Source organism: Protobothrops mucrosquamatus, unplaced genomic scaffold, assembly GCF_001527695.2.
Source record: "Protobothrops mucrosquamatus isolate PMUCROS unplaced genomic scaffold, P.Mucros_1.0 scaffold4121, whole genome shotgun sequence".
NCBI lineage: Eukaryota > Metazoa > Chordata > Lepidosauria > Squamata > Viperidae > Protobothrops > Protobothrops mucrosquamatus.
In genome coordinates this window covers 4347-25872 of record NW_015390049.1, presented here as the reverse complement: position 1 = coordinate 25872, position 21526 = coordinate 4347, and the positions used below count along the sequence as shown (strand labels likewise).

Sequence of the window (21526 nt, the reverse complement as noted above, 5' to 3'; positions counted from 1 at the left end):
TGCAATAAACTTAAACTTAACTTAAACAATAATAGATTTGGAAGGGACCTTGGAGGTCTTCTAGTCCAATCCCCTGCTCAGTCAGGATACCCTATATCATTCTGGACAAATGATTGTCCAGTCTCTTCTTAAAAATTTTCAGTGATGGAGCAATCACAGTTCTGAAGGCAAGCCATTCCATTGGTTAACTGTTCTCCTTAGTTCTAGTTTGGTTCTCTCGTTGATTAGTTTCCATCCGTTGCTTCTTGTCCTACCTTCAGGTGCTTTGGAAAATAGGTTGACCCCCTCTTCTTTGTGGGAACCCCTCAAATATTGGAACACTGCTAATATGTCGCCCTCCTAGTCCTTTTTTTCTCTAGACTAGCCTTCTGAAGAAGGAAAGAATGCTGAAGCACACATTTGATATAGTAACCGCGCAAATGGGAACCATGTCAACACTGCTAACGTCGGATGGTCTTACTTTGACAACAGATGGAAATGCAGCCATTTTCTCTATTGCTTTTAGAATTAGTTGCTGCTGGGAGGGGAATAGGGATGAGAGTCCAGCTAATCATAACAATAATAACTTAGCTGTGGGAACCCAAGGACATTGGGCCCAGAGCGGATAGTGTTTTGGCAGGCTGGAGAGCTGGGGAGAAAGCCCTCACTTCAAGCTAATTGGGGGATGTGATTTATGACTGTTTATTGAAGGAGAGAATTGCACTTTGTAATGATGTATAGTAGATATCTAAGGCAGACATGTCAAACTTGCGATATCACATGACGTTGCGTGACGTATCAGAGCCTTTTCCCCTGATGCCGGCAATGGGGTGGGTGCGGTTTCATCATGACGTGTCCGGCCCATGGGCCGGCAGTTTGACACCCCTGGTCTAAGGTATCTTCTTCCCAAGCAACTGAGCAATTCTACCTTTCAATCAGAATAGAGCTGGAAGGTCTTCTAGTCTTCAAGTCTTCTAGTCCAAACCCCTGGTCAAGCAGGAGACCCTATACCATTTCAGATAGGTGGCTGTCCAATCTAAAAACTTCCAGTGATGAAACCTCTACAACTTCTGAAGGCAAAGCTGTTCCACCGATTAATTGTCCTCACTGTTTGGAAGTTTCTCCTTAGTTCCAGGTTGCTTCTCTCCTTGATTAGATTCCATCCATTGTTTCTTGTCCTGCCTTCAGGGGCTTTGGAAATTTAGCTGACCTCCTCTTCTTTGTGGCAGCACCTCAAATACTGGGATACTGTGATCATGTCACCCCTAGTCCTTTTTTTCTCTAGATTGACCATACCCAATTCCTGCAACTGTTCTTCATATGTTTTTGTCTCCAGGCCTTTAATCATCTTAGTTGCTTTTCTTTGCACTTTTTTCCAAAGTCTCAACATCTTTTTTGTACTGTGGTGACCAAAACTGGATGCAGTATTCCAGGTGTGGCCTTACTAAGGCTTTATAAACCGGTACTAATGCCTCAGGTGATTTTGATTCTATGCCTCTGTTTTTGCAACCAAGGATTGTATTAGCTTGTTTGGCTGCTGCCGCACATGGCTGGCTCATGTTTAGGTGATCGTCAACTAGGACTGCAAGATCCCTCTCACAGTTACTGTTTTTGAGCCAGGTTTCACCTACTCTGTACTTGTGCCTTTGGTTTTTCCTGCCTAGGTGTAAAAGCTTGCTTTTCTTCACATTAAATTTCATGTTGTTAGATAGGGCCCATTGTTCACCCTTTTTCTCTTTCTGCTCCACAATAATAACGTTCCTATGGGATAGATAGTCAAAATCTTGGAGTGGAGTTTGAATGTCCAGAGTATCCAGAATCAGGGAGTAATGGCACTTTTTCCAGCCTCACCACTAGGTCTAGTTGACTCTCAGATTTCCCTGCTATCTCATCTTGTCCTCAAGACCAAGCTAGGATAACATGTACCACGGCTGCCTTGTGTCCTGAGCTGGAGATGTCCCAATGGAGAAACAACTGCTGTTTCCTGTTGTACACTTTGTCCATTACAGCACATTTTGAAAACTGCGAAGATTTATTAATTGCACCCAGCAGCTGTTGCTCCTCTTAATTTAACTTGTCTCCCATCTTTTTAATGCGCATAATCCTCCTTTTAATGGGTCTCAATGTGTTAATTGGTTCCTCTTTGTACTTTTCACAGGTGATCTGAGGCCAGTTTCTATGCCAACAGAATACAGCTGGATAGGAGATTCAAAAGAGCCAAACATGTACAAGAGAGGTAGCCGCGGTGAGTGTCTTTCTCGCCCAATACAGTCAAATAAAAGACCTTAAAAGGACTCTATTTCCTTCAAACTAGCTCATCGTTTCTGGTGAACCAAATAACCCAAGTTCATCGTGTCATTTTTTTTCCCCTTGAGCATTTATTAGGATGCAGCTGTATCATTTCAAACCATCTCTTAGCTCCAAAGATGCCAGGGCTACCTCAATACTCTAGTCTTGATCCAACTCACTCAATGTGGTAACTTGAGATGAAAGGCTACTTTCCCGATAAAGGAGAATATTTGTAGCTCAGAGTTCAAATTATGGGTCCTTGATGCTCTCTGAACTTTGTTGTTTTCTTGCAGACGTTTCATGACCCAAACTAGGTAACGTCTGATGATGCTACCTAGTTTGAATAATGAAACATTTGCAAGAAAACAACCAAGCTCAGAGAGCACCAAGGACCCCCCAGGCTATTTTCCAGCAAGAGGGATAAAGGGGTAGCTGTATATTCCTGATTTGCATGTAATTGGTCTTATTGGCCTGCCAGCAAATTTCTGCAAATGAAAATCACATTTATTTTTCTTCACATTTATTTTCATAATATGTACATTCTGCATTGCTCCTTCCTCAATATGCACATTTTTGTAAGCAATTTCCTAAAGTATATGGAAAGGTAGATCCCACTGCTGTGTTTAGACATGCACAGAATCTGATGAATATGTGGGTGCTAAAAGAAGTCTTCTTCCAGGGGAGACTGAAAAAAGGGGGATTTGATGAATTCACTTAAAAAAGGGGGATTTGATGAATTCACTTAAAATGAGGGCCCCAACATATTTCTCTGACATCCCTACCTCATAAACACTGATTAAGAAATGAGCCAAAGTAACTAATGAAAAATATCCAATAATCTGTCCTCTCCTGCATGTTGTTGCTTCTCTATATACCATTTCTAATCCAGGGTCCTTGAACTTCTTCAGATGCTGTGTCCATCATCTTAAATTCATGGTAATCTTTAGTTAAGGTGAACTTCAGCAGTAGTTCATTGATGATATTATGATGTTTTGGAGACTCTATCACTCTATCTATGCTGCTGTTATTTCTCCTAGAAAAGTTCTGAAGTCATATTTTGTAATCATTGTGCTCCACAAAAGTTGGAGTGTATAAAAAGGATTGAGTTGCTCAAAACATACAGTTCTAGATATGACCCTCCCTTGAGCAAACTCTAGTGACTTGTCCACCATCTGATACCCATTTTACCAAGGTTTCTTTATTCATATTTAAGCCCCCTCTTCACCTCTTACAACTCCTAAAATCTTTCCAGAAAATTGGCATTGGCTCTGCCTGTTTTTGAAATATGGCTTTCAATGTGTCCTCCAAAACATGTGTTGATCCTCAAGCCAACTGTAGCTGGGTTCCTATGCCGAAAAACATGGCTGATTTGAACTATGTTATGCTGGAGACAATCCATCTAACAGTGTGACTCATGAAGCCTGCTTGCTTTTGCACAGTTTGAGCTTCTGATCCCTTTGTAGACACTGGAAAAGAGGACTTACAAGTCCAGGGGGGAAGGAGGCATAAGGACAAAGATGGATCTCCTCTTTAGCTCTCATTTTCTCCTTTTTCTCCTTTCTCGCTCTGACAAAAGATTCTGAGAACTCACTCCTACGATACCTGAGTGATGACAAGATCTTAGTGATCCAAGAAGAACCAGTGACCCAAAAAGATAACAAGCGGGATACAGGCCGGCGGTCCAGGAAGAAGGGCAAGAATGGTGGAAGTCCTAATTATCCTGTTAGCTCCTCCGTGATGACTTCGTCTACTAATGTACGGCTTGAACCCGGACAGCAGGATGTCCTAAATTTCTCCTTAGCTGAGAGCAACACCGTCCCCCTCTATCACGTAAGCTCTTTGATGCTTTTCGTTAAAACTAAGAAAAACATTCGGTCTTCTTAATGTTGACATTGAGTCACAGGGACTGCTTGGGTTTTCTTGGCAATTGGATGGATTGTCTTCTTCTGTGATTTTTTTTTCAACTGTACTTTTGCGATATCTCAGTGGACTCAGGTCCTATTCTACCTGTTTTTGTTTTGTTTCAAGATCAGCTGGATACTGGCAATTTCTGAGATTAGGAAGGTAGAAAACATTGTTGTGATCATTATTATTACTAATAACACTACTGCTACTGTTTGACATACAGTTGGGTCCTTAGAATAATGGCGATGGTGGTGATGGTGATGATGATGGTGATGATGGTGAAGATGGTGACGATGGCGATGGTGGGGATGGTGATGATGCTGGTGATGATGATGGTGGTGATGGTGATGATGATGGTGATGATGATGGTGGTGACGATGGTGACAATGGCGATGGTGGTGATGATGATGGTGATGGCGATGGTGGTGATGATGATGGTGATGGTGATGTTCGTGATGATGGTGATGATGGAGACGATGGCGATGGTGGTGATGGTAATGGTGATGGTGATGATGCTGGTGACGATAGCGATGATGGTGATGGTGATGATGATGGGGATGATGGTATGATGGTGATGGTGGTGATGGTGATGATGGTGATGGTGGTGATAGTGGTGGTGATGGTGATGATGAAGGTGATGATGATGGTAGTGATGATGAAGGTGATGATGAGGGAGACGATGATGGTGGTGGTGTCAGTGATGATGGTGATGATGATGGTGGTGATGATGATGGTGGTGGTGGTGGTGGTGGTGGTGGTGATGTACCCTCAAGTCATTTTCTTTACATTAGAGTAGGTGAGTTGCCAATTAGAAAGTAAGAAGCCGAGCCATTGTGCAAAAAGAGAGCTCAGTCCTTATAAAGGGGGGGGACATTGAAAGAATTTCAGAAGAGACCTCCCCTAGTTATGGCAGAGTGAAAGAGAGGGAAGAAGTATTTTCAGATTTGCAAGATTCTGACATGTAACCTTACAATGAAAGTAGTGTTAGCATTCATGGTTAGTGCTTCTTGTCTAGACTACCTCAAAGTGCTAATATGGGCAAGGAAAGTGAATCATGGGGTCATTAAGTGAATCATGGGGTCGTTAAGCATCACCTGTTTCCTCTATTGACTTTGTTTGTTGGAAGTCAGCATGGAAGGTCACAAATCATGACCACAAGGTGCCATCATAAATGCAAGCTGGTTGCTAAGTGCCTGAATTGCAATTGTGTGACCGCAGGGGTGGTGCAACCGTCATAACTTTGAGGATGGGTCATTAGTCACCTTTTCTGAGACCGTCATAACTTCAAACCATTGTTAAACAAACGGTCATAATTCAAGGGCTACCTGTAAATCAGTAATTGATACAGTTGAAGCAAAACCGTGGCTGTGAGTTGGTTGTTTACCCAGATCAGGGTAGGCAACCTTGGCTCTTTTATGACTCATGGACTTCAACTCCCAGAATTCCTGAGCCAGCCACGCTGAGGGGAAAGGGAGAGGTTTCCAAGCTGAGCCATGCTGACTCAGGAATTCTGGGAGTTGAAGTCCACGAGTCATAAAAGAGCCAAGGTTGCCTACCCCTGACCTAGATGGCAGTTACTAAGAGAAATATCAGCTTAAAAAGCTCTCTCTATTCCAGCAGAATTTCTTTCTTTTTTTTCCCCTGGTTTTTGTTCACAGCAGGACCTGTTTGGAAATTACTGTTTTCATTACAGCTCCAGCAAGAAATATACTGCAGGTAGCCAAACCTGGATGATAACATAATGGGGAAATGCACCAAGGAAATAAAATTTAGCTGCTCGTTTATGTGAGCGGCCATTGAGTGCATTTGGAAAATCAGGGCATTTCACTTTTATGGCAAGAAAGACTAAAATAGCAATTTAGCTGGCATGCCGCATATAATGTCTAAAATCCATTTTTACTGCGAATTCCGTGGAGCTATTGTAGTTTGAAACTTGGTACAACCAATAAGCCATAACCAGATTAGATCTATGTGGATGCAGCTCTGGAGAGCGTTTCCTTGTTATAATGCGCGCCGATGGAACAAGCAGATATATTTCCACAGGTTAATGAGTGAAAAAATTTTCCAAGTCGCTCTTCTGCCATTTTTCATTTTTGTTGACTCTGATTTGAGTCTCTTCTGTTTCTCTAATCTGCTTCCTCTCCACTTGATGAAACGGTGCGTCAATTTCCATTCCAGAGCTTCCCAAGATGTTACCTACAGCTCCACGCACAAACACAAAAAATATAGAATTAAACATAATCCGAGCTGTATCCTCCCAACTGCCCTTTGTCCTACTACAGCTAGCCCTCGACTTACCACGGTTCATTTAGTGACCGCTGAGAGTTAAAACAGCTGTTAAAAAGGGACTTAGGATCATTTTTCATACTAATGACCGATGAAGCACCCCTATGGTCACGTGATCAAAATTCAGACACTTGGCAACTGACTCGCATGTATGACAGTTGCACTGCTTTGAGGTCAACTTGTACTCTTTTGTGCCCTTCTGGCAAGCAACGTCAATGGGAAAGCCAGATTGTGCCAAAAAAAGGCCTTTTCTTCTGTTTTTTCTGCAAAACCATGCCTATACTGTACAATTTGTTCACTTAAGAACTGCAGCCTTTGCTTAATGACTGTGGGTTCACTTAAGGATGTGGTGATTTACTTAAGGACCGGTGCAATAAAGCGTGTAGCCAGGGGGTTTTCACACTTACGACTGTTGCATCATCCCCAAGGTCACGATGCTTGACAGCTGGTTCATATTTATGACAGTTGCAGTCATGTGAACTTTCACCTTCAGAAGAGAAGAGCGATAGAATATCATGGTCTGTAGAGCAGTCTCCCCACAGAAAGGCCAAATGGGTGGCTGAAGGTCCAGACATAGGAAGACATGTAAAGGACTCCATGCAAAAGATGCCAGGCTTTGAACTACCATGCCAGCAATAGACAATCCCAAATAGGATTTGCACTTCACAAGGTGTCTACCAGTATTCACTGTATAAAGGGGGCAGCGTATCCTCCCCTCAGTCTGACTGCAGGATCTGGGGTGGCACAGTAGAATGCAGTATTGCAGGCTGACTTTACTCGCTGCCAGTAGTTCAATCCTGACCGGCTCAAGACTCAGAGTTTCATCCTTTCAAGGTCAGTAAAATGAGGACCCAGATTGTTGGGGGCAATATACCGACTCTGTGAACTGCTTAGAGAGGGTGTAAAGTGCTATAAAGCGGTATATAAGTCTAAGTGTTATTGCTATTACGGTAGGAGCCCTGGTGGTGCAGTGGGTAAAGTGCAGTATTGCAGGCAAACTCTGCCCACAGTCTGGAGTTCAATCCTGATGAGTTTGAAGTTGACTCAGCCTTCCATCCTTCTGAGGTCAGTAAAATGAGGATCCAGATTGTTGGGTACAATAAACTGACACTGTAAACCGCTTAGAAGATACTGTAAAGCACTGTGAAGCGGTATATAAGTCTAAGTGCTATTGTTGTTGCTATTGCTATCCCACGTCAAACTGTAGATCACATTGTGACTGGCTGTAAACAGAAGGCACACACCAGTCCAGTATCTGATTTTTTTCCCCCATATAAACAATGTTGCCCTTTAATGGTTAGTTGGCCTAGACAGCGTTATCTGAATATAGATCTTTTGAACATTCAAATTTTATTGTTTTTAAAAATCTAGGCGAAATGTTAACATATATTACAAGTCCATGTACGATATGCCATAGGCTAAATAAATAAGCAAGCAGTGTCACTGCAACAGAAGCTAATCCACAAGGCAAAAATCAAGTCAAGCAATCCTTTTTTTGTTGTTCTGAAAAAATGTAGGCACTTATTGACATTTTGGAGGAAGCATTCATGCAGACCACGAGCCGTTTTCTCTTTGATGTAGAAAATATTTTTAAAACCCAACCATCATGGAGTGCCACAAGGTTATTTCAAGAGCAGCGTGCTTATGGCAGAGACCTCAGCAGGAAGATTCAATCAATGAAATGTTATGTGCCCACATGAAATCCAATAGAGTGGCCATTAACTTGATTCCTGACCAAACCAACTGATTTAGGTCTCACTAGGATATATCCGCCATATCTCCAGCTTGTTCGGCAAACAGTACCTTAAACAAGTCATAAGGTGTTTATGAACACTGGTAGCTTGATATTCATTTTAAAAGGTGCATGGAAGGTATTTTTCTCTTCTGAGGCTGAATTCACACCCTAAGCCAGGGGTCTTCAAACGTGGCCCTTTTATGACTTGTGGACTTCAACTCCCAGAATTCCTCAGCCAGGCACGCATGCCTGGCTGAGGAATTCTGGGAGTTGAAGTCCACAAGTCATAAAAGGGCCACGTTTGAAGACCCCTGCCCTAAGCTGTGGTCCTCAAGGTGTATGTTATATGAACTCATCATCATGGCTTGGAAAACCTTAGTAAGACTACACTTGGAGTACTGCATCCAGTTTTGATCACCACATTATTAAAAAAAAAAGTTGTTGAGACTCTGGAAAAAGTGCAGAGAAGAACAACAAAGGAGCCTGGAGGCTAAAACACATGAAGAATGGTTGCAGGGATTGGGTTTGCCACGTTTAGTGAAAAGAAGAACTGGGGATGACATAGCAGTAGTGTTTTAATATCTAAGGGGCTGCTACAAGAAAGAGGGGGTCAACTTATTCTCCAAGGCACCTCAAGGCAAAACAAGAAGCAACAGATGGAAACTAATCAAGGAGAGAAGCAACCTAGAACTAAGGAGTTTGAAGGACTGTCAGTCTTGTTAATTGGTCACCTTGTTGGACGGAGGTCTTCGCCACTTACGAGGTTGTGACCTCCAAAAGTTCTTTTCTGACCTGTCGGTAAACAGACTTTGTCATATCCCAGAGGACGAACTCGTCCCACGATCTGATCTTCTGGAGGTTCCAGGGAGGGTTTAGACAATAAGACAATTAGGTACCCTTATGGCTGAGCATGAGAACCAGCTAGCAATGTGAAACTTAACAAACCACAGTAAACAAACTCACAGCTTAGTTTGTTGTGTGCATTCAGCCTTGTCCTCTGTAGTGCGGGACGGTGTAAAGTATGCGACTCTGGAACCAAGGCAGTATTCCCAGTAAGTTCACGTAGCACTGGTTAGAGGCACAATTGTATTTGAAATATTATTACTTGGAGAGCTGGGTGAAAAAGCGCTTCCTCTTCACAACCTGAAATTTAATTGAGTGTCTCCTTAGCTTTTAAAGGATAAGATTGAAGGGCGCTTCTAATTTGTACGCGCAATCAGCCTCGCGAGGTTAAATACACCTTTTGATGTTTAAGCCTCTTATATAATTTTTATGAAGACTTTTCATATATATATATATAAAAAAGATGGCAAAGAAGCGAATAGAAACTCATCTAAAGTAAGGGAAGGAGGGAAAGGAAAAGAAAACAAAGAGAAAGCCAAAAAAAGCAGGAAAAGAAAAGAGTTGAATAAAAAGAGAAAAGAAAGAAAAAAGATGTTAAGGCTTCTCATATAATAATAATAATAATAATAATAATAATAATAATAATAATAATAATAATAATAATAATAATAAAAGTTGGAAGGGACCTTGGAGGTCATCTAGTCCAATCCTTTGCTCAGGCAGGAAACCCTACACCATTTCAGACAAATGGCTGTCCAGTCTCTTCTTAAAAACTTCCAGTGTTGGAGCATTCACAACTTCTGGAGGCAGGTTGTTCCACTGGTTAATTGTTCTAACTGTCAGGAAGTTTCTCCTTAGTTCTAGGTTGCTTCTCTCCTTGATCAGTTTCCATCCGTTGCTTCTTGTCCTGCCTCCAGGCGCCTTGGAGAATAGCTTGACTCCCTCTTCTTTGGGGCAGCCCCTGAGATACTGGAAGACTGCTATCATGTCCCCCCTCGTCCTTCTCTTCGTTAAACTAGACATACCCAATTCCAGCAACCGTTCCTTATATGCTTTAGCCTCCAGTCCTCTAATCATCTTTGTTGCTCTTCTCTGAACTCTTTCTAGAGTCTCAGCATCTTTTTTACATCGTGGTGACCAAAATTGGATGCAGTATTCACAGTTCGATTATACAGGTACTCCTCGACTTACAACCCTAATGGAGCCCAAAATTTCTGTTGCAAAGTGAAACATTTGTTAAGTGAATTTGCCTCTTTCTTGCCACAGTTGCTAAGCAAATCAGTGCACTTATTAAGTTAGTAACACAATTGTTAAGCAAAACTGGCTTCCCCATTGACTTTGCTTGTCAGAGGGTTGCAAATGGGGATCACATGATCCCAGGACACTGCCACCGTCATAAATATGAGTCAGTTGTCGAGCGTCTGAATTTTGATCACGTGATGATGGGGACACTACAGTGTCCCATGTGAAAATTGGCCATAAGTCACTATTTTCAGTGCCGCTGTAACTTTGAACGAAACGAATTGTTGTAAGTCAAGGATTGCCTGTATTTTAACCTCCCTTTCTTTAAAGTTACATCATAATGTTCTTCTTTCTGTAATCCATGGGCCATAAATCACAAATTCATCTTTTTTTTCATCTTATGCAAAAATGCCATAAGAGGTTTCCGGTCACCAAAAAATATAAATAGCATCTTTTCTCTAATCAAGTCAATTTATACATCTCGGCAAGATCTGTCAATTTCACCAGCCATTCCTCCATAGTGGGTAACAGCAAATATTTCCATCTCTCCGGATAGAGTAATCTTGCCACAGTAATCACATACTGAAATAATCTTCTGTGGCTCCCCCCCCCCACCAACTATTCATCCATTAGTTCTAAAAGGAAATGTTCTGACTTCAATTGAATATTAATCCTTAAAACCCTCTGTACCTATGTATTTGAATCTAATTGTTTTTAGCTTTTTTTTTAACCTGTCCACCAAAAATAATAAAATGTCCCTCCATATTGTTGACATTTCCAACATATATTTGAAATACATTGTAGATCATTTTTCTGGCATCATATACCGCCTTTTGACTTCCAATCTGAACGAAACGTCAAACTAGACATTTAACGTCTTCCGAAGCCGAATCCACCCGTCCATTAACTTGCCTGCATTTTCGTTAGAGCCGAAAAACTTCAGACAGGACCCTCTAATCTTCTAGTTCTGCCTAGGGTAGAATGACGTAGGGACAAAGGTAGTAGACGTAGAGTCCGTAATTAAAAGTTTCTCCTTCAGCAAGTCTGTGTGACCGAAGCTGATTAACAAGCATACAGAGTTCAGGGAAGCAGATTTGACAACGGGATTTCATCAGGGATGCAAAAGTAAAGCCATAGTTGACCAGGGCTGCAGACCCACACATCGGAGAAAAAAAATATTGTAAAATTAAGAGCTGCCCTATCTCGCCTGCAGAAATCGGCATGGCCAATACATGGCAGCAAAGACAAAAAGAAAAAAAAAGTAGTTCTTTGCTGCCATCTACCGCTCGTAGCAATGTTTGCAGCCTGGGTTGGTTTGTTTTAAACATTTGCATAGCCACCCTCTTTCAGCCAACTCTGGGCGGCTCCCAATCAAACATTAAAAAAAAAACAAATAACATCATTTTAAAAACTATGAAACCCGACCAGTTAAAACATAAAACGTTTAAAAACCACAAAAATCTGGGCCGATCAATAGTAACAGACCGTCACGTAATCTCTTTCTGCTTTTTTTGATGGTGGTGGGGAACCAGGTTTTTAAGGCTTTTGTTGCTGTTGTTCAGTCTCTAAGTCAGATCCAAGACTTTGTGACTCCATGGACCATACCACTCCACAGGCCTCTGTCCTCCATTGTCTTCCATAGTTTGCCCAAATTCATGCTATCTGCATCCATGACACTATCTAACCATCTCCTCCTCTGTTGTCCTCTTCTCCTTTTACCTTCAGCCTTTCTCATCATCAGGTCTTCTCCAGCGAATCCTCTCTTCTCCTTAGCTGGCCAAAGTATTTGAGCTTCCTAGACTAGACTAGACTAGACTAGACTAGACTAGACTAGACTAGAATAGAATAGAATAGAATAGAATAGAATAGAATAGAATAGAATAGAATAGAATAAGTGAAGAATAGAACAAGTGAAGAATAGAATAGAATAGAGTAGAGTAGAGTAGAGTAGAGTAGAGTAGAGTAGAGTAGAGTAGAGTAGAGTAGAGTAGAGTAGAGTAGAGTAGAGTAGAGTAGAGTAGAGTAGAGTAGAACAGAACAGAACAGATTGGACAACCATTTGTCTGAAATATTATAGGATTTCCTGCTTGAGCAGGGGGTTGGACTAGAAGGCCTCCAAGAACTTATGGCAGTTGGACCAAGACAGTCACAGAATGGATCCCATTTGATGAAAAGCATCCACAAAAGAGACATAAAACCAGATGGAGCGACAACATCAGCAAGTATGGTGGGCCCCATTGGCAAAAGAAAGCTTGGGACCCTATTGGTTGGAAACATGCGGAAGAGGCCTTCGTCCTGCAGTAGATAGACAATGACTTGAACCAGGATGAATAAGGTGATCAGATGTGGGCTGTAAAACTCCAGCTAACCACCAGAGGGCAGCAAAGTCATTTGAATCTCTTTTCTGACCTCTTGATGGTTTCTCCAAAACTTCTATCTCATAATACAGTGGGCCAGTCTGGAAAGCTTTTTAATGGGTGAGAGGCACACAGCTTTCATACGTTTTTTAAGAGACCGTATTCTAACTCTGATGATTTATGCATTAAATTAAACGCAACGCTTATCTGCTTCCCTATTTAATCAGTTTTCACCAGATCTCAGCTCATCCCTAATCATTCTGTGGGTGCTGCCAGAACCGGTCACTGGACTCAGTGACAGATTGCAAAATGTGCTGCTTTAATTAAAGTAAGCACCTCCAAATATCAGCTCTAATCTTCCTTTAGATTGATTGGAGTTGGTTCTTAATGGAAGCTTAATCTGCATATAATCAAGGAAGGTGAGCAGTCCAAATATAATTTCTGGTACTTCACAATCATGTAATTATCACTGTTAAAACTTGGAAGATAGTTGCCTACCGTCCTTAATGTCCCTCTGGAGCAAATTTAAAGGACATTTTGTGCTTTATTAATTTTCTTTGAGTAACTAGCATTTTATATGAGGTTTCTCTTCCAGTTATAGTGTTTGGGCAATTGCTGTAGAGCTGTCACTTTAGGTAGAGAACCAGATGAAGTCTTCTCCTTGCTCTGAAACTGCAGAAGTAGGCTGAGATGATGCCTTTGTGCAAAGCTCCAACGTGTAACATCTACCCACAGTTTGAATCTTCCAAGATTTGTTATAAATCGCCTATATGTATGCAAAGTACTAAGCTTTCAGTCCTACTGCAGTATCAGTGCACAGATTCCCGAATGGATATATTTTTAAAAACCTGACGTTTTGCTGCCAAATTTCAGCACTACAAGGCTGGATACTGGAAGACACAAATGCTGTGCTAAGAGGAGGAGGAGGAGGAGGAGGAGGAGGAGGAGGAGGAGGAGGAAGAAGAAGAAGAAGAGGAGGAGAAGGAGGAGGAAGAGGAGGGAGGAGGAGGAGGAGGAAGAGGAGGAGGGAGGGAGGGAGGAGGAGGAAGAGGAGGAAGAAGAGGAGGAGAAGGAGGAAGAGGAGAAGGAGGAAGGAGGGGAAGGAGGAAGAGGAGAAGGAGGAAGGAGAGGAAGGAGGTCCGTTCAGTCTGTCCAACTCTTGCCAATTCTATGGGCCAGGTCTCTCCACATCTACTGATCTTGCACTATTTCTTTGAGTTTTTCTATGCTATGGCTGGGTGTCAGCTTTGATGGTGTCCAGTCACTGTGTTCTTTGATGGCCTGGTCATCAAAGGAATGAATGGAGTATTGTGACAGAAGTTCCCCTCCTTTTATGCATGCGTTGACATCACACAAATGGCCAAAATGCTACCCTCCAGACAATTTTGACACCCCACCCCAAGGAGATACTGTTGCCCAACATGGTGTTTATAAACCCTTCTGGCTAAGGGGATGAATACGGTTCCATGTGTCCCGGATTACCCACCCTGTTGTAGATGGTCATCAGCCTAAAGTTATTCCTTCTCTGAATCAAGCCTATCATATTTTATCTGTCATGTAATGTAATCAGTAAGGGAATTTTAATCAGAGGTTACTCAGGAGCCCGAGAATCGTATTGTTCTACTGTTCTCCTACAATGCATTCTGCCTTTCAGGACAAGCAATTTATTGAGCTGCAGATGTCAAAGTGGCATCTGTTTTCATCACTTGGTCCTTTCATGCAATACGAAAACTATGTCTCTCTCCATCTCTCTTGTTGAGGCTTTGAAAAAGTACAGATCTTCTATCCTAAGCATTTTTTTTTCCTCCATCAAGTACCAGCTTCAGTGCCAGAAGGCTTAACTTATCTCTGGAGTTCAGTAAGCTGACACTAAACCCATCATAAAATACAAGAAGGATGAACACTCTCTTTTTCCTGGCGTGCATGCACTCAGCTAAAAATAAAAGCTGCCTTTCAGATTCTTTTCTCCACTCCTCTGCCGCTGGTTTGGCTGTGGATACTAAGGAGGGACAGAGATGACTGAAACAATTAATTCTCAAAGTAATCTTCCTGATTTCAAGCTGAAAAGTGGAAAGGTGACAGAAGCAAGCCAGAACTGAGAGATGGGGGGGGACAAAGAAGCAGGGAAACTCAACTCCAAAGAAATGCAGGAGCGAGGATGGATGGATGGATGGATGGATGGATGGATGGATGGATGGATGGATGGATAGATAGATAGATAGATAGATAGATAGATAGATAGATAGATAGATAGATAGATAGATAGATAGATAGACAGACAAATGATAAACAGACAGATAATAAACAGATATGATACATAGAAATAGAATCTCTCTCAAACACACACACACACTTAGAATCTGTAAGGGAAACATATTTCCAGAAAACAAGAAGCATGTAGAAAACCTTTTTTGGCATGTTCCACTATACTATAGAAGTATGCAAAACAAATTCTAATTCTATTTATTATAAAAATCTATTTATTTAGCGTGTTGGTAATGTTGATTTCAGTGGCTTCCTGTTGGTGGCTTCCATTTTAGTTGCTCTGGACCACTAAAATACGAGAGAGAGAGAGAGAGAGAGAGAGAGAGAGAGAGAGAGAGAGAGAGAGAGAGAGAGGGAGAGAGAGAGAGAGAGAGAGAGAGAGAGAGAGAGAATAAGAAAAGCAATAAGAAAAGCAACACTACCATTAAAAAATATTTGGCAAAAAAAGCCCAATTTCATTAGTTAAAAATTCTGTTAGATGAAAAGAATCAGTTTAAAGTCTTCCTATACATAATAATAATAATAATAATAATAATAATAATAATAATAATAATAATAATAATAGTAGTAGTAGTAGTAGTAGTAGTAGTAGTAGTAGTAGTAGTAGTAGTAGTAGTAAAGTTGGAAGGGACCTTGGAGGTCATCTAGTCCAACCCCCTGCTCAGGCAGGAAACCCTATACCGTTTCGGACAAATGGCTGTCCAGTCTCTTCTTAAAAACATCCAGTGTTGGAGCATTCACCGCTTCTGGAGGCAGGTTGTTCCACTGGTTAATTGTTCTCACTGTCAGGAAGTTTCTCCTTAGTTCTAGGTTGCTTCTCTCCTTGATCAGTTTCCACCCGTTGCTTCTTGTCCTGCCTTCAGGCGCTTTGGAGAATAGCTTGACTCCTTCTTCTTTGTGGCAGCCCTTGAGATATTGGAAGATTGCTATCATGTCCCCCCTTGTCCTTCTCTTCATTAAACTAGACATTCCCAATTCCAGCAACCGTTCCTTGTATGTTTTAGCCTCCAGTCCCCTGATCATCTCACTTAACAAATGTCTCACTTAGCAACAGAACTTTTGTAACTCCAGGATTGTTTCCTGCTGGTTGAGGATGTGTCACAGAAAAGGAGAAAAACAAAACCAAGAGAATCCACCATTTTCTGTCCTTAATGTGCCCTATGTATCATTAATAAGGCTATCACCACTTGTCAGGGTACTCTGTTAATCTGCTTTTCATGGACATTATCATAATCTATATGTAATATATTTAGGAAACGCTATGATCCCATTTCTAGTCATTTATTTACATGAATATTAGTCTTAAAACCAATCCAAGAAGACTTTATCTTTAGAAAAGTTCATTAAAAGCCCTAAACAAACAAACAAACAAACCCCATGCATTTACAGATACTAACATCTTGGTCAGCAAAGTGCGCTGGGACATACCCACATATTGACCACATATTACCGGCTAACATCAGAAGAGAGAAAAATAAGCGTTAGGGCAAAAAAGAGAGAGAGAGTCATTTGGGAAAACAATGAGAGTAGCTGAAATCTTGAGAAGAGACCCATCTCACAGAGCACAAAATGTCATTGCAAACATCGTGTATCATCCACAAAACTGCAACACAGCAACTGACCCCTTTTTCTCCTCTGGAAAATAACAGTATTTCCCAAAGGACAAGCTTAATGAAATTCATTACTCCTATTAGACACATGATGTAAAACCACCGGGGTGGGGGGGAATAAAACCTTCATTTCTAGCAAGAATAGCAAAGCTTCTAAATTGCCTCCTGACCTTTTGGTGAAAAGGCTGGTGGCTCTTGACATTAATTTCCTAGTTTGTCCAATATCGTACAACAGCTTCCAACCTGGGCATTTGGCCAAGCGTGTGTATTAGTTCAACATCCCATTCTGGTGAAGCAAAGTTTCCCTCCTTAAAGCAATTTATGAAATCACTCCAAATGTTTTAATTTTAGGTTTCGATTGCGTGCTACTTCCTAAACACTGATTTAAATAAAATGGCTCTGTGCAATTATAAATTGTGTGTGTGTGTGTGTGCCTTTCTGTAGCTACTTGCATGTGATGTCTTCCCCCCCTCTTCTCTCACACTGGGCGGAATAAATGAAGCAGTGGCTAAGTATTCCTAATGGAATTACGTGCAGGAGATTCTGTAGCTTCATTTCACCGGGCAGACAAGAGAAGGGAAGAAATGATAGATGTGAGGAGATGAAAGGATCTGGATCTCATCCGAGTGTCTTAAAAGTGCTAGAGAAAAGATCCACTGTGGAAGGGAAGGGCTGTCAGGCTGGGGTGGGGTATGTACAACCCTTATACTATTGGCTGCCTGTTATGGACATTCTGTTCTCAAATAACAGAAAACCAGAATTATAGAACTGAAAGGGACCCCAGAGGCCTTTTAGTTCAACCCCAGAGCTCAAGCAGGAAACCCTAAAACATTTCAGGCAAATGGCTGTCCAATCTCTTCTTGAAAACTTCCAGTGATGGATCACCCACAGCTTTGGAGGCAATCCGTTCCACTGGTGAATTGTTCTTTTTTTTTAAAAAAAATAATATTTTTCCTTTTTTACAATACAACAAACAAATTAAAATACATTTTCCCCCTTAACAGTACTGTGTTATATATCTCATACATATTATTTACAATTATTTACATAAATTATCATACATTTTTATTCCTCTGCTCTAGCCAAACATAACATTTATTCCATATCTCATGGAATTCTGTCGTTTCCTTGTCCTTTATTTCTAAGGTAAGCTTGTACATTTCTGCGCATTCTAATATCTTACGAATGATCGTCTCATTTGTTGGTATCTTTTCAGATTTCCAACACTGCGCGTAAACAATGCGAGCCTCTGTCGTTATGTGTACAAGGATGTATTGGAGCTGTTTTTGGATCTTTGGATTAATTATACCTAATAAAACTAATTCGGGTTTAAGTTCAATTTGTGTGTTTGTTATCTCCTGTATCCATCTCCTTATCTGTTCCCAAAAAGTCCTTGCTTTGGGGCACTGCCACCACATATGGTAAAATGTTCCCTCTTTATTTTTGCACTTCCAGCAATCTGGATTCATATTTTTGGTGAATTGTTCTAACGGTCAGGAAATTTCTCCTTACTTCTAGGCTGCTTCTCTTCTTGATTAGTCTCCATCCGTTGCTTCTTGTCCTGCCTTCAGGGGCTTCGGAGAATAAGTTGACCTAGGATTCCTAGGATGAATGTCTTCCTGATTTATTGATTCAAAATAGGGTTTGTAGTATAAATATTGGGTCTTCTCCCTTCCTATTCGGCTAAAGCCATTTTCTCCTATTTTTAACACTCCTACAGTGATATTCTAGAAAGCCACTTTGGACTACTGTAGGGGTGTCCGATCTTGGTGACCTTAAGCTTTTTTGACTTCAACTCAGCATGGCTGACTGGGGAATTCTGGGAACTGAAGGCCAAAGCTGGACTCTCCTGTCTAGTGGTTAAGGCACCAGCTAGAAACCAAGTTCTAGTCCCACCTTAGGCATGAAGCCAGCCGGACGCTGGGCCAGTCCTTGTCTCTCAGCCCTAGGATGGAAGCAATGGCAAAGGGCAAACCACTTCTGGAAAAACTTTTGCCAAGAAAACTGCAGAGATCAGTCCAGGCAGTTGCCAGGAGTAAGGAAAAAACTAAACAAACTCAAAGGCACAGAAGAAAAAAAAAGATGAAGGAAATGATATCTGTCTCCAGAAGCTTGACTCAGAGGAGATATTCTTCTGACATCTCAAAATTCTAACCCAGGGGTAGTCAACCTTGGCTCTTTTATGACTCGTGGACTTCAACTCCCAGAATTCCTGAGCCAGCTGGCTCAGGAATTCTGGGAGTTGAAGTCCGCGAGTCATAAAAGAGCCAAGGTTGACTACCCCTGTATCTAACCACTAGCAGAAAAAGGAAAGGGTTCGTAACTGTGAGAGGGACCTCGCAGACCTAGTGGACAATCACTTAAATATGAGCCAGCAGTGTGCTGCAGCTGCCAAAAAAGCCAACACAGTGCTGGGCTGCATTAACAGAGGGATAGAATCAAGATCACGTGAAGTATTAATACCACTTTACAATGCCTTGGTAAGGCCACACTTGGAATACTGCACCCAGTTTTGGTCACCACGATGTGAAAAAGATGCTGAGACTCTAGAAAGAGTACAGAGAAGAGCAACAAAGATGATTAGGGGTCTGGAGGCTAAAACATATAAGGAACGGTTGCTGGAATTGGGTATGTCTAGTTTAACGAAGAGAAGGACGAGGGGGGACATGATAGCAGTGTTCCAATATCTCAGGGGCTGCCCCAAAGAAGAGGGAGTCAAGCTATTTTCCAAGGCGCCTGAAGGCAGGACAAGAAGCAACGGATGGAAACTGATCAAGGAGAGAAGCACCCTAGAACTAAGGAGAAACTTCCTGACAGTTAGAACAATTAACCAATGGAACAACCTGCCTCCAGAAGCGGTGAATGCTCCAACACTGGAAGTTTTTAAGAAGAGACAGGACAGCCATTTGTCTGAAATGGTGTAGGGTTTCCTGCCTGAGCAGGGGGTTGGACTCGATGACCTACAAGGTCCCTTCCAACTTTTATTATTATTATTATTATTATTATTATTATTATTATTATTATTATTATTATTATTATTATTATTATTATTATTATTATTAACCTAAAAATCTGGGTATTTTTTTTAAAATCACGTGGCTACTGAATACAGAAAAGGAGAAAAGAAAAAAAAAATCCCTAAAGCTTATTCATCCTCTCAACTTAGTTGAACTGGTGTCACAGGGGCCTGTATTAAGAGTCTATTCTAACTTTGCTGTAGAAAATACTAATTAGCGATCCTGGAGACAGGCTTCTTCCTTTCATTGATGGAACTGATAGGCATTTGTCATTCCTGCCCTTGCATGAATCAACGCTGCTGCTCCGGATAGGCTCTTCCAAAATTGGCAGTGGGTAAATCACTTCCTCTGGTTACACTAATTGTGAGCAAACTGCCAATTAAGGCCAGCTGCATTGAGATGATTCCTCTGCATCCCATAATCGTCTTCAACTTGGAAGAAAAATGCATTGGGTTCCAAGGAGCTTACTTCCAGGGACCCGTGCCCAGGATTGGGTCTTCAGATCCAACGTTCAAGGGAGGTGAAAGTATAAAGAGAATCAATATTGCTTTATTGTATTTTAAGCCTGTCTGATATTTGTCTTGGATAGCATACTGGTTTAAAAAAAACACACGAGTACTCTGGAACATTTCTGTGTGTTTGTGTACGTTGAAGACTACTTCTATCTTTTCTTGGATCCATCACTCAACTGTAATCTAGCTTCTGTAGCACTCGTACACACACATGTTTTTTTTCAGCTTATATTATTGGTCAGATTGATGGTGACATGATAGCAGCGTTCCAATATCTCAGGGGCTGCCACAAAGAAGAGGGGGTCCACCTATTCTCCAAAGCGCCTGAAGGCAGGACAAGAAGCAACGGATGGAAACTAACCAAAGAGAGAAGCAACCTAGAACTAAGGAGAAACTTCCTGACAGTTAGAACAATCAACCAGTGGAACAACCTGCCTCCAGAAGTTGTGGGTGCTCCATCATTGGAGGCTTTCAAGAAGAGACTGGACAGCCATTTGTCTGAAATGGTATAGGGTTTCCTGCTTGAGCAGGGGGTTGGACTAGAAGACCTCCAAGGTCCCTTCCAACTCTGTTATTTTGTTAATTCTCACAAAGAGAATAAAACCAGTCTAATTTTGGCAAAACGGATTTTGTTCACTAGGGAATATTAAAATTTAAAGCAAATGTCTAGATCCAGATAATGTGACTGAAATGACACTAGTGGCATGAAACGTGAGTAACTATTGTAGGGTTAGTATCAGTTGCATTTAGAAAAGGTAAAAAGAAGAATTTGTTCGAAATGTCTACCTTTGTCAGAGAGAGAGTAGGAATGGAATTGCCAAATTGGTGATGTCTGGATAGGGGGAGACGGTTGATTTTGGGGAACTAAACTAGGTTAAAAGACTAGATTTTCCAACTCGTATTATCTTTAGAAGCCAGGTTTGGTAAGTTGTGAAACACAGCCAAAAGATGTGTATTTGTAACACTCTTAAGGCAATAGGCACCTGGATACAAAAGAACAGAGAATATTTGAAGACAAAAAGGCAATTTGCATTTTTGTTAAACTATGTATTAAAAGAGAATCATATGTAGCTCAGGGTTGAATTGTGGAATTCTTGGTGCTCTCTGTTTGCTTGCAGATCTCCCATTACCCAACTAGGTAATGTCATCAGTGTTAGTGAAGGTGGAGTTTGCTCTCTTTTTATATACAGTAGCTTGCCCTGTTGATGATGCTGAGGATATAGTAGTTCTTTGATTGGGGTATTGTTTACTGCATAATATAGTTATTGCTACATATTTATCACCTTCATTGCCAAAGGAAAGATCTTGGAATGGACATTGTGGTGGAATGTAGTCTGGATTCCCAGGAGGGAGGGGCTGCTTTCCAGAGAGCAAAGAAGCAGTGAAACTTATAGTTTGGTTGGCAGGAAGAGAGTTAAAATGGTTCCTACCTAGCTATTCCCAGAGTACATCTCTGGTTATGCAAATAGTTGCTTTAGAGTCTGGC

At 41.3% G+C, this 21526-nt stretch overlaps 1 protein-coding gene across 1 annotated transcript in view; it reads left to right on the top strand.

Annotated features, from left to right (window-relative positions):
* The window catches only part of LOC107298602 (connector enhancer of kinase suppressor of ras 2-like), a gene marked incomplete at its 5' end in the record, with an annotated part of 62751 nt that extends 58429 nt beyond the window's left edge, over window positions 1–4322 (top strand). Inside the window, 3 exons of the mRNA XM_029286574.1 lie at window positions 2138–2224; window positions 3845–4098; window positions 4302–4322. Coding sequence (XP_029142407.1) covers window positions 2138–2224; window positions 3845–4098; window positions 4302–4322 — 362 coding nt within the window. The remainder of the gene's footprint in view (window positions 1–2137; window positions 2225–3844; window positions 4099–4301) is intronic.
* Window positions 4323–21526: the final 17204 nt, after the last annotated feature.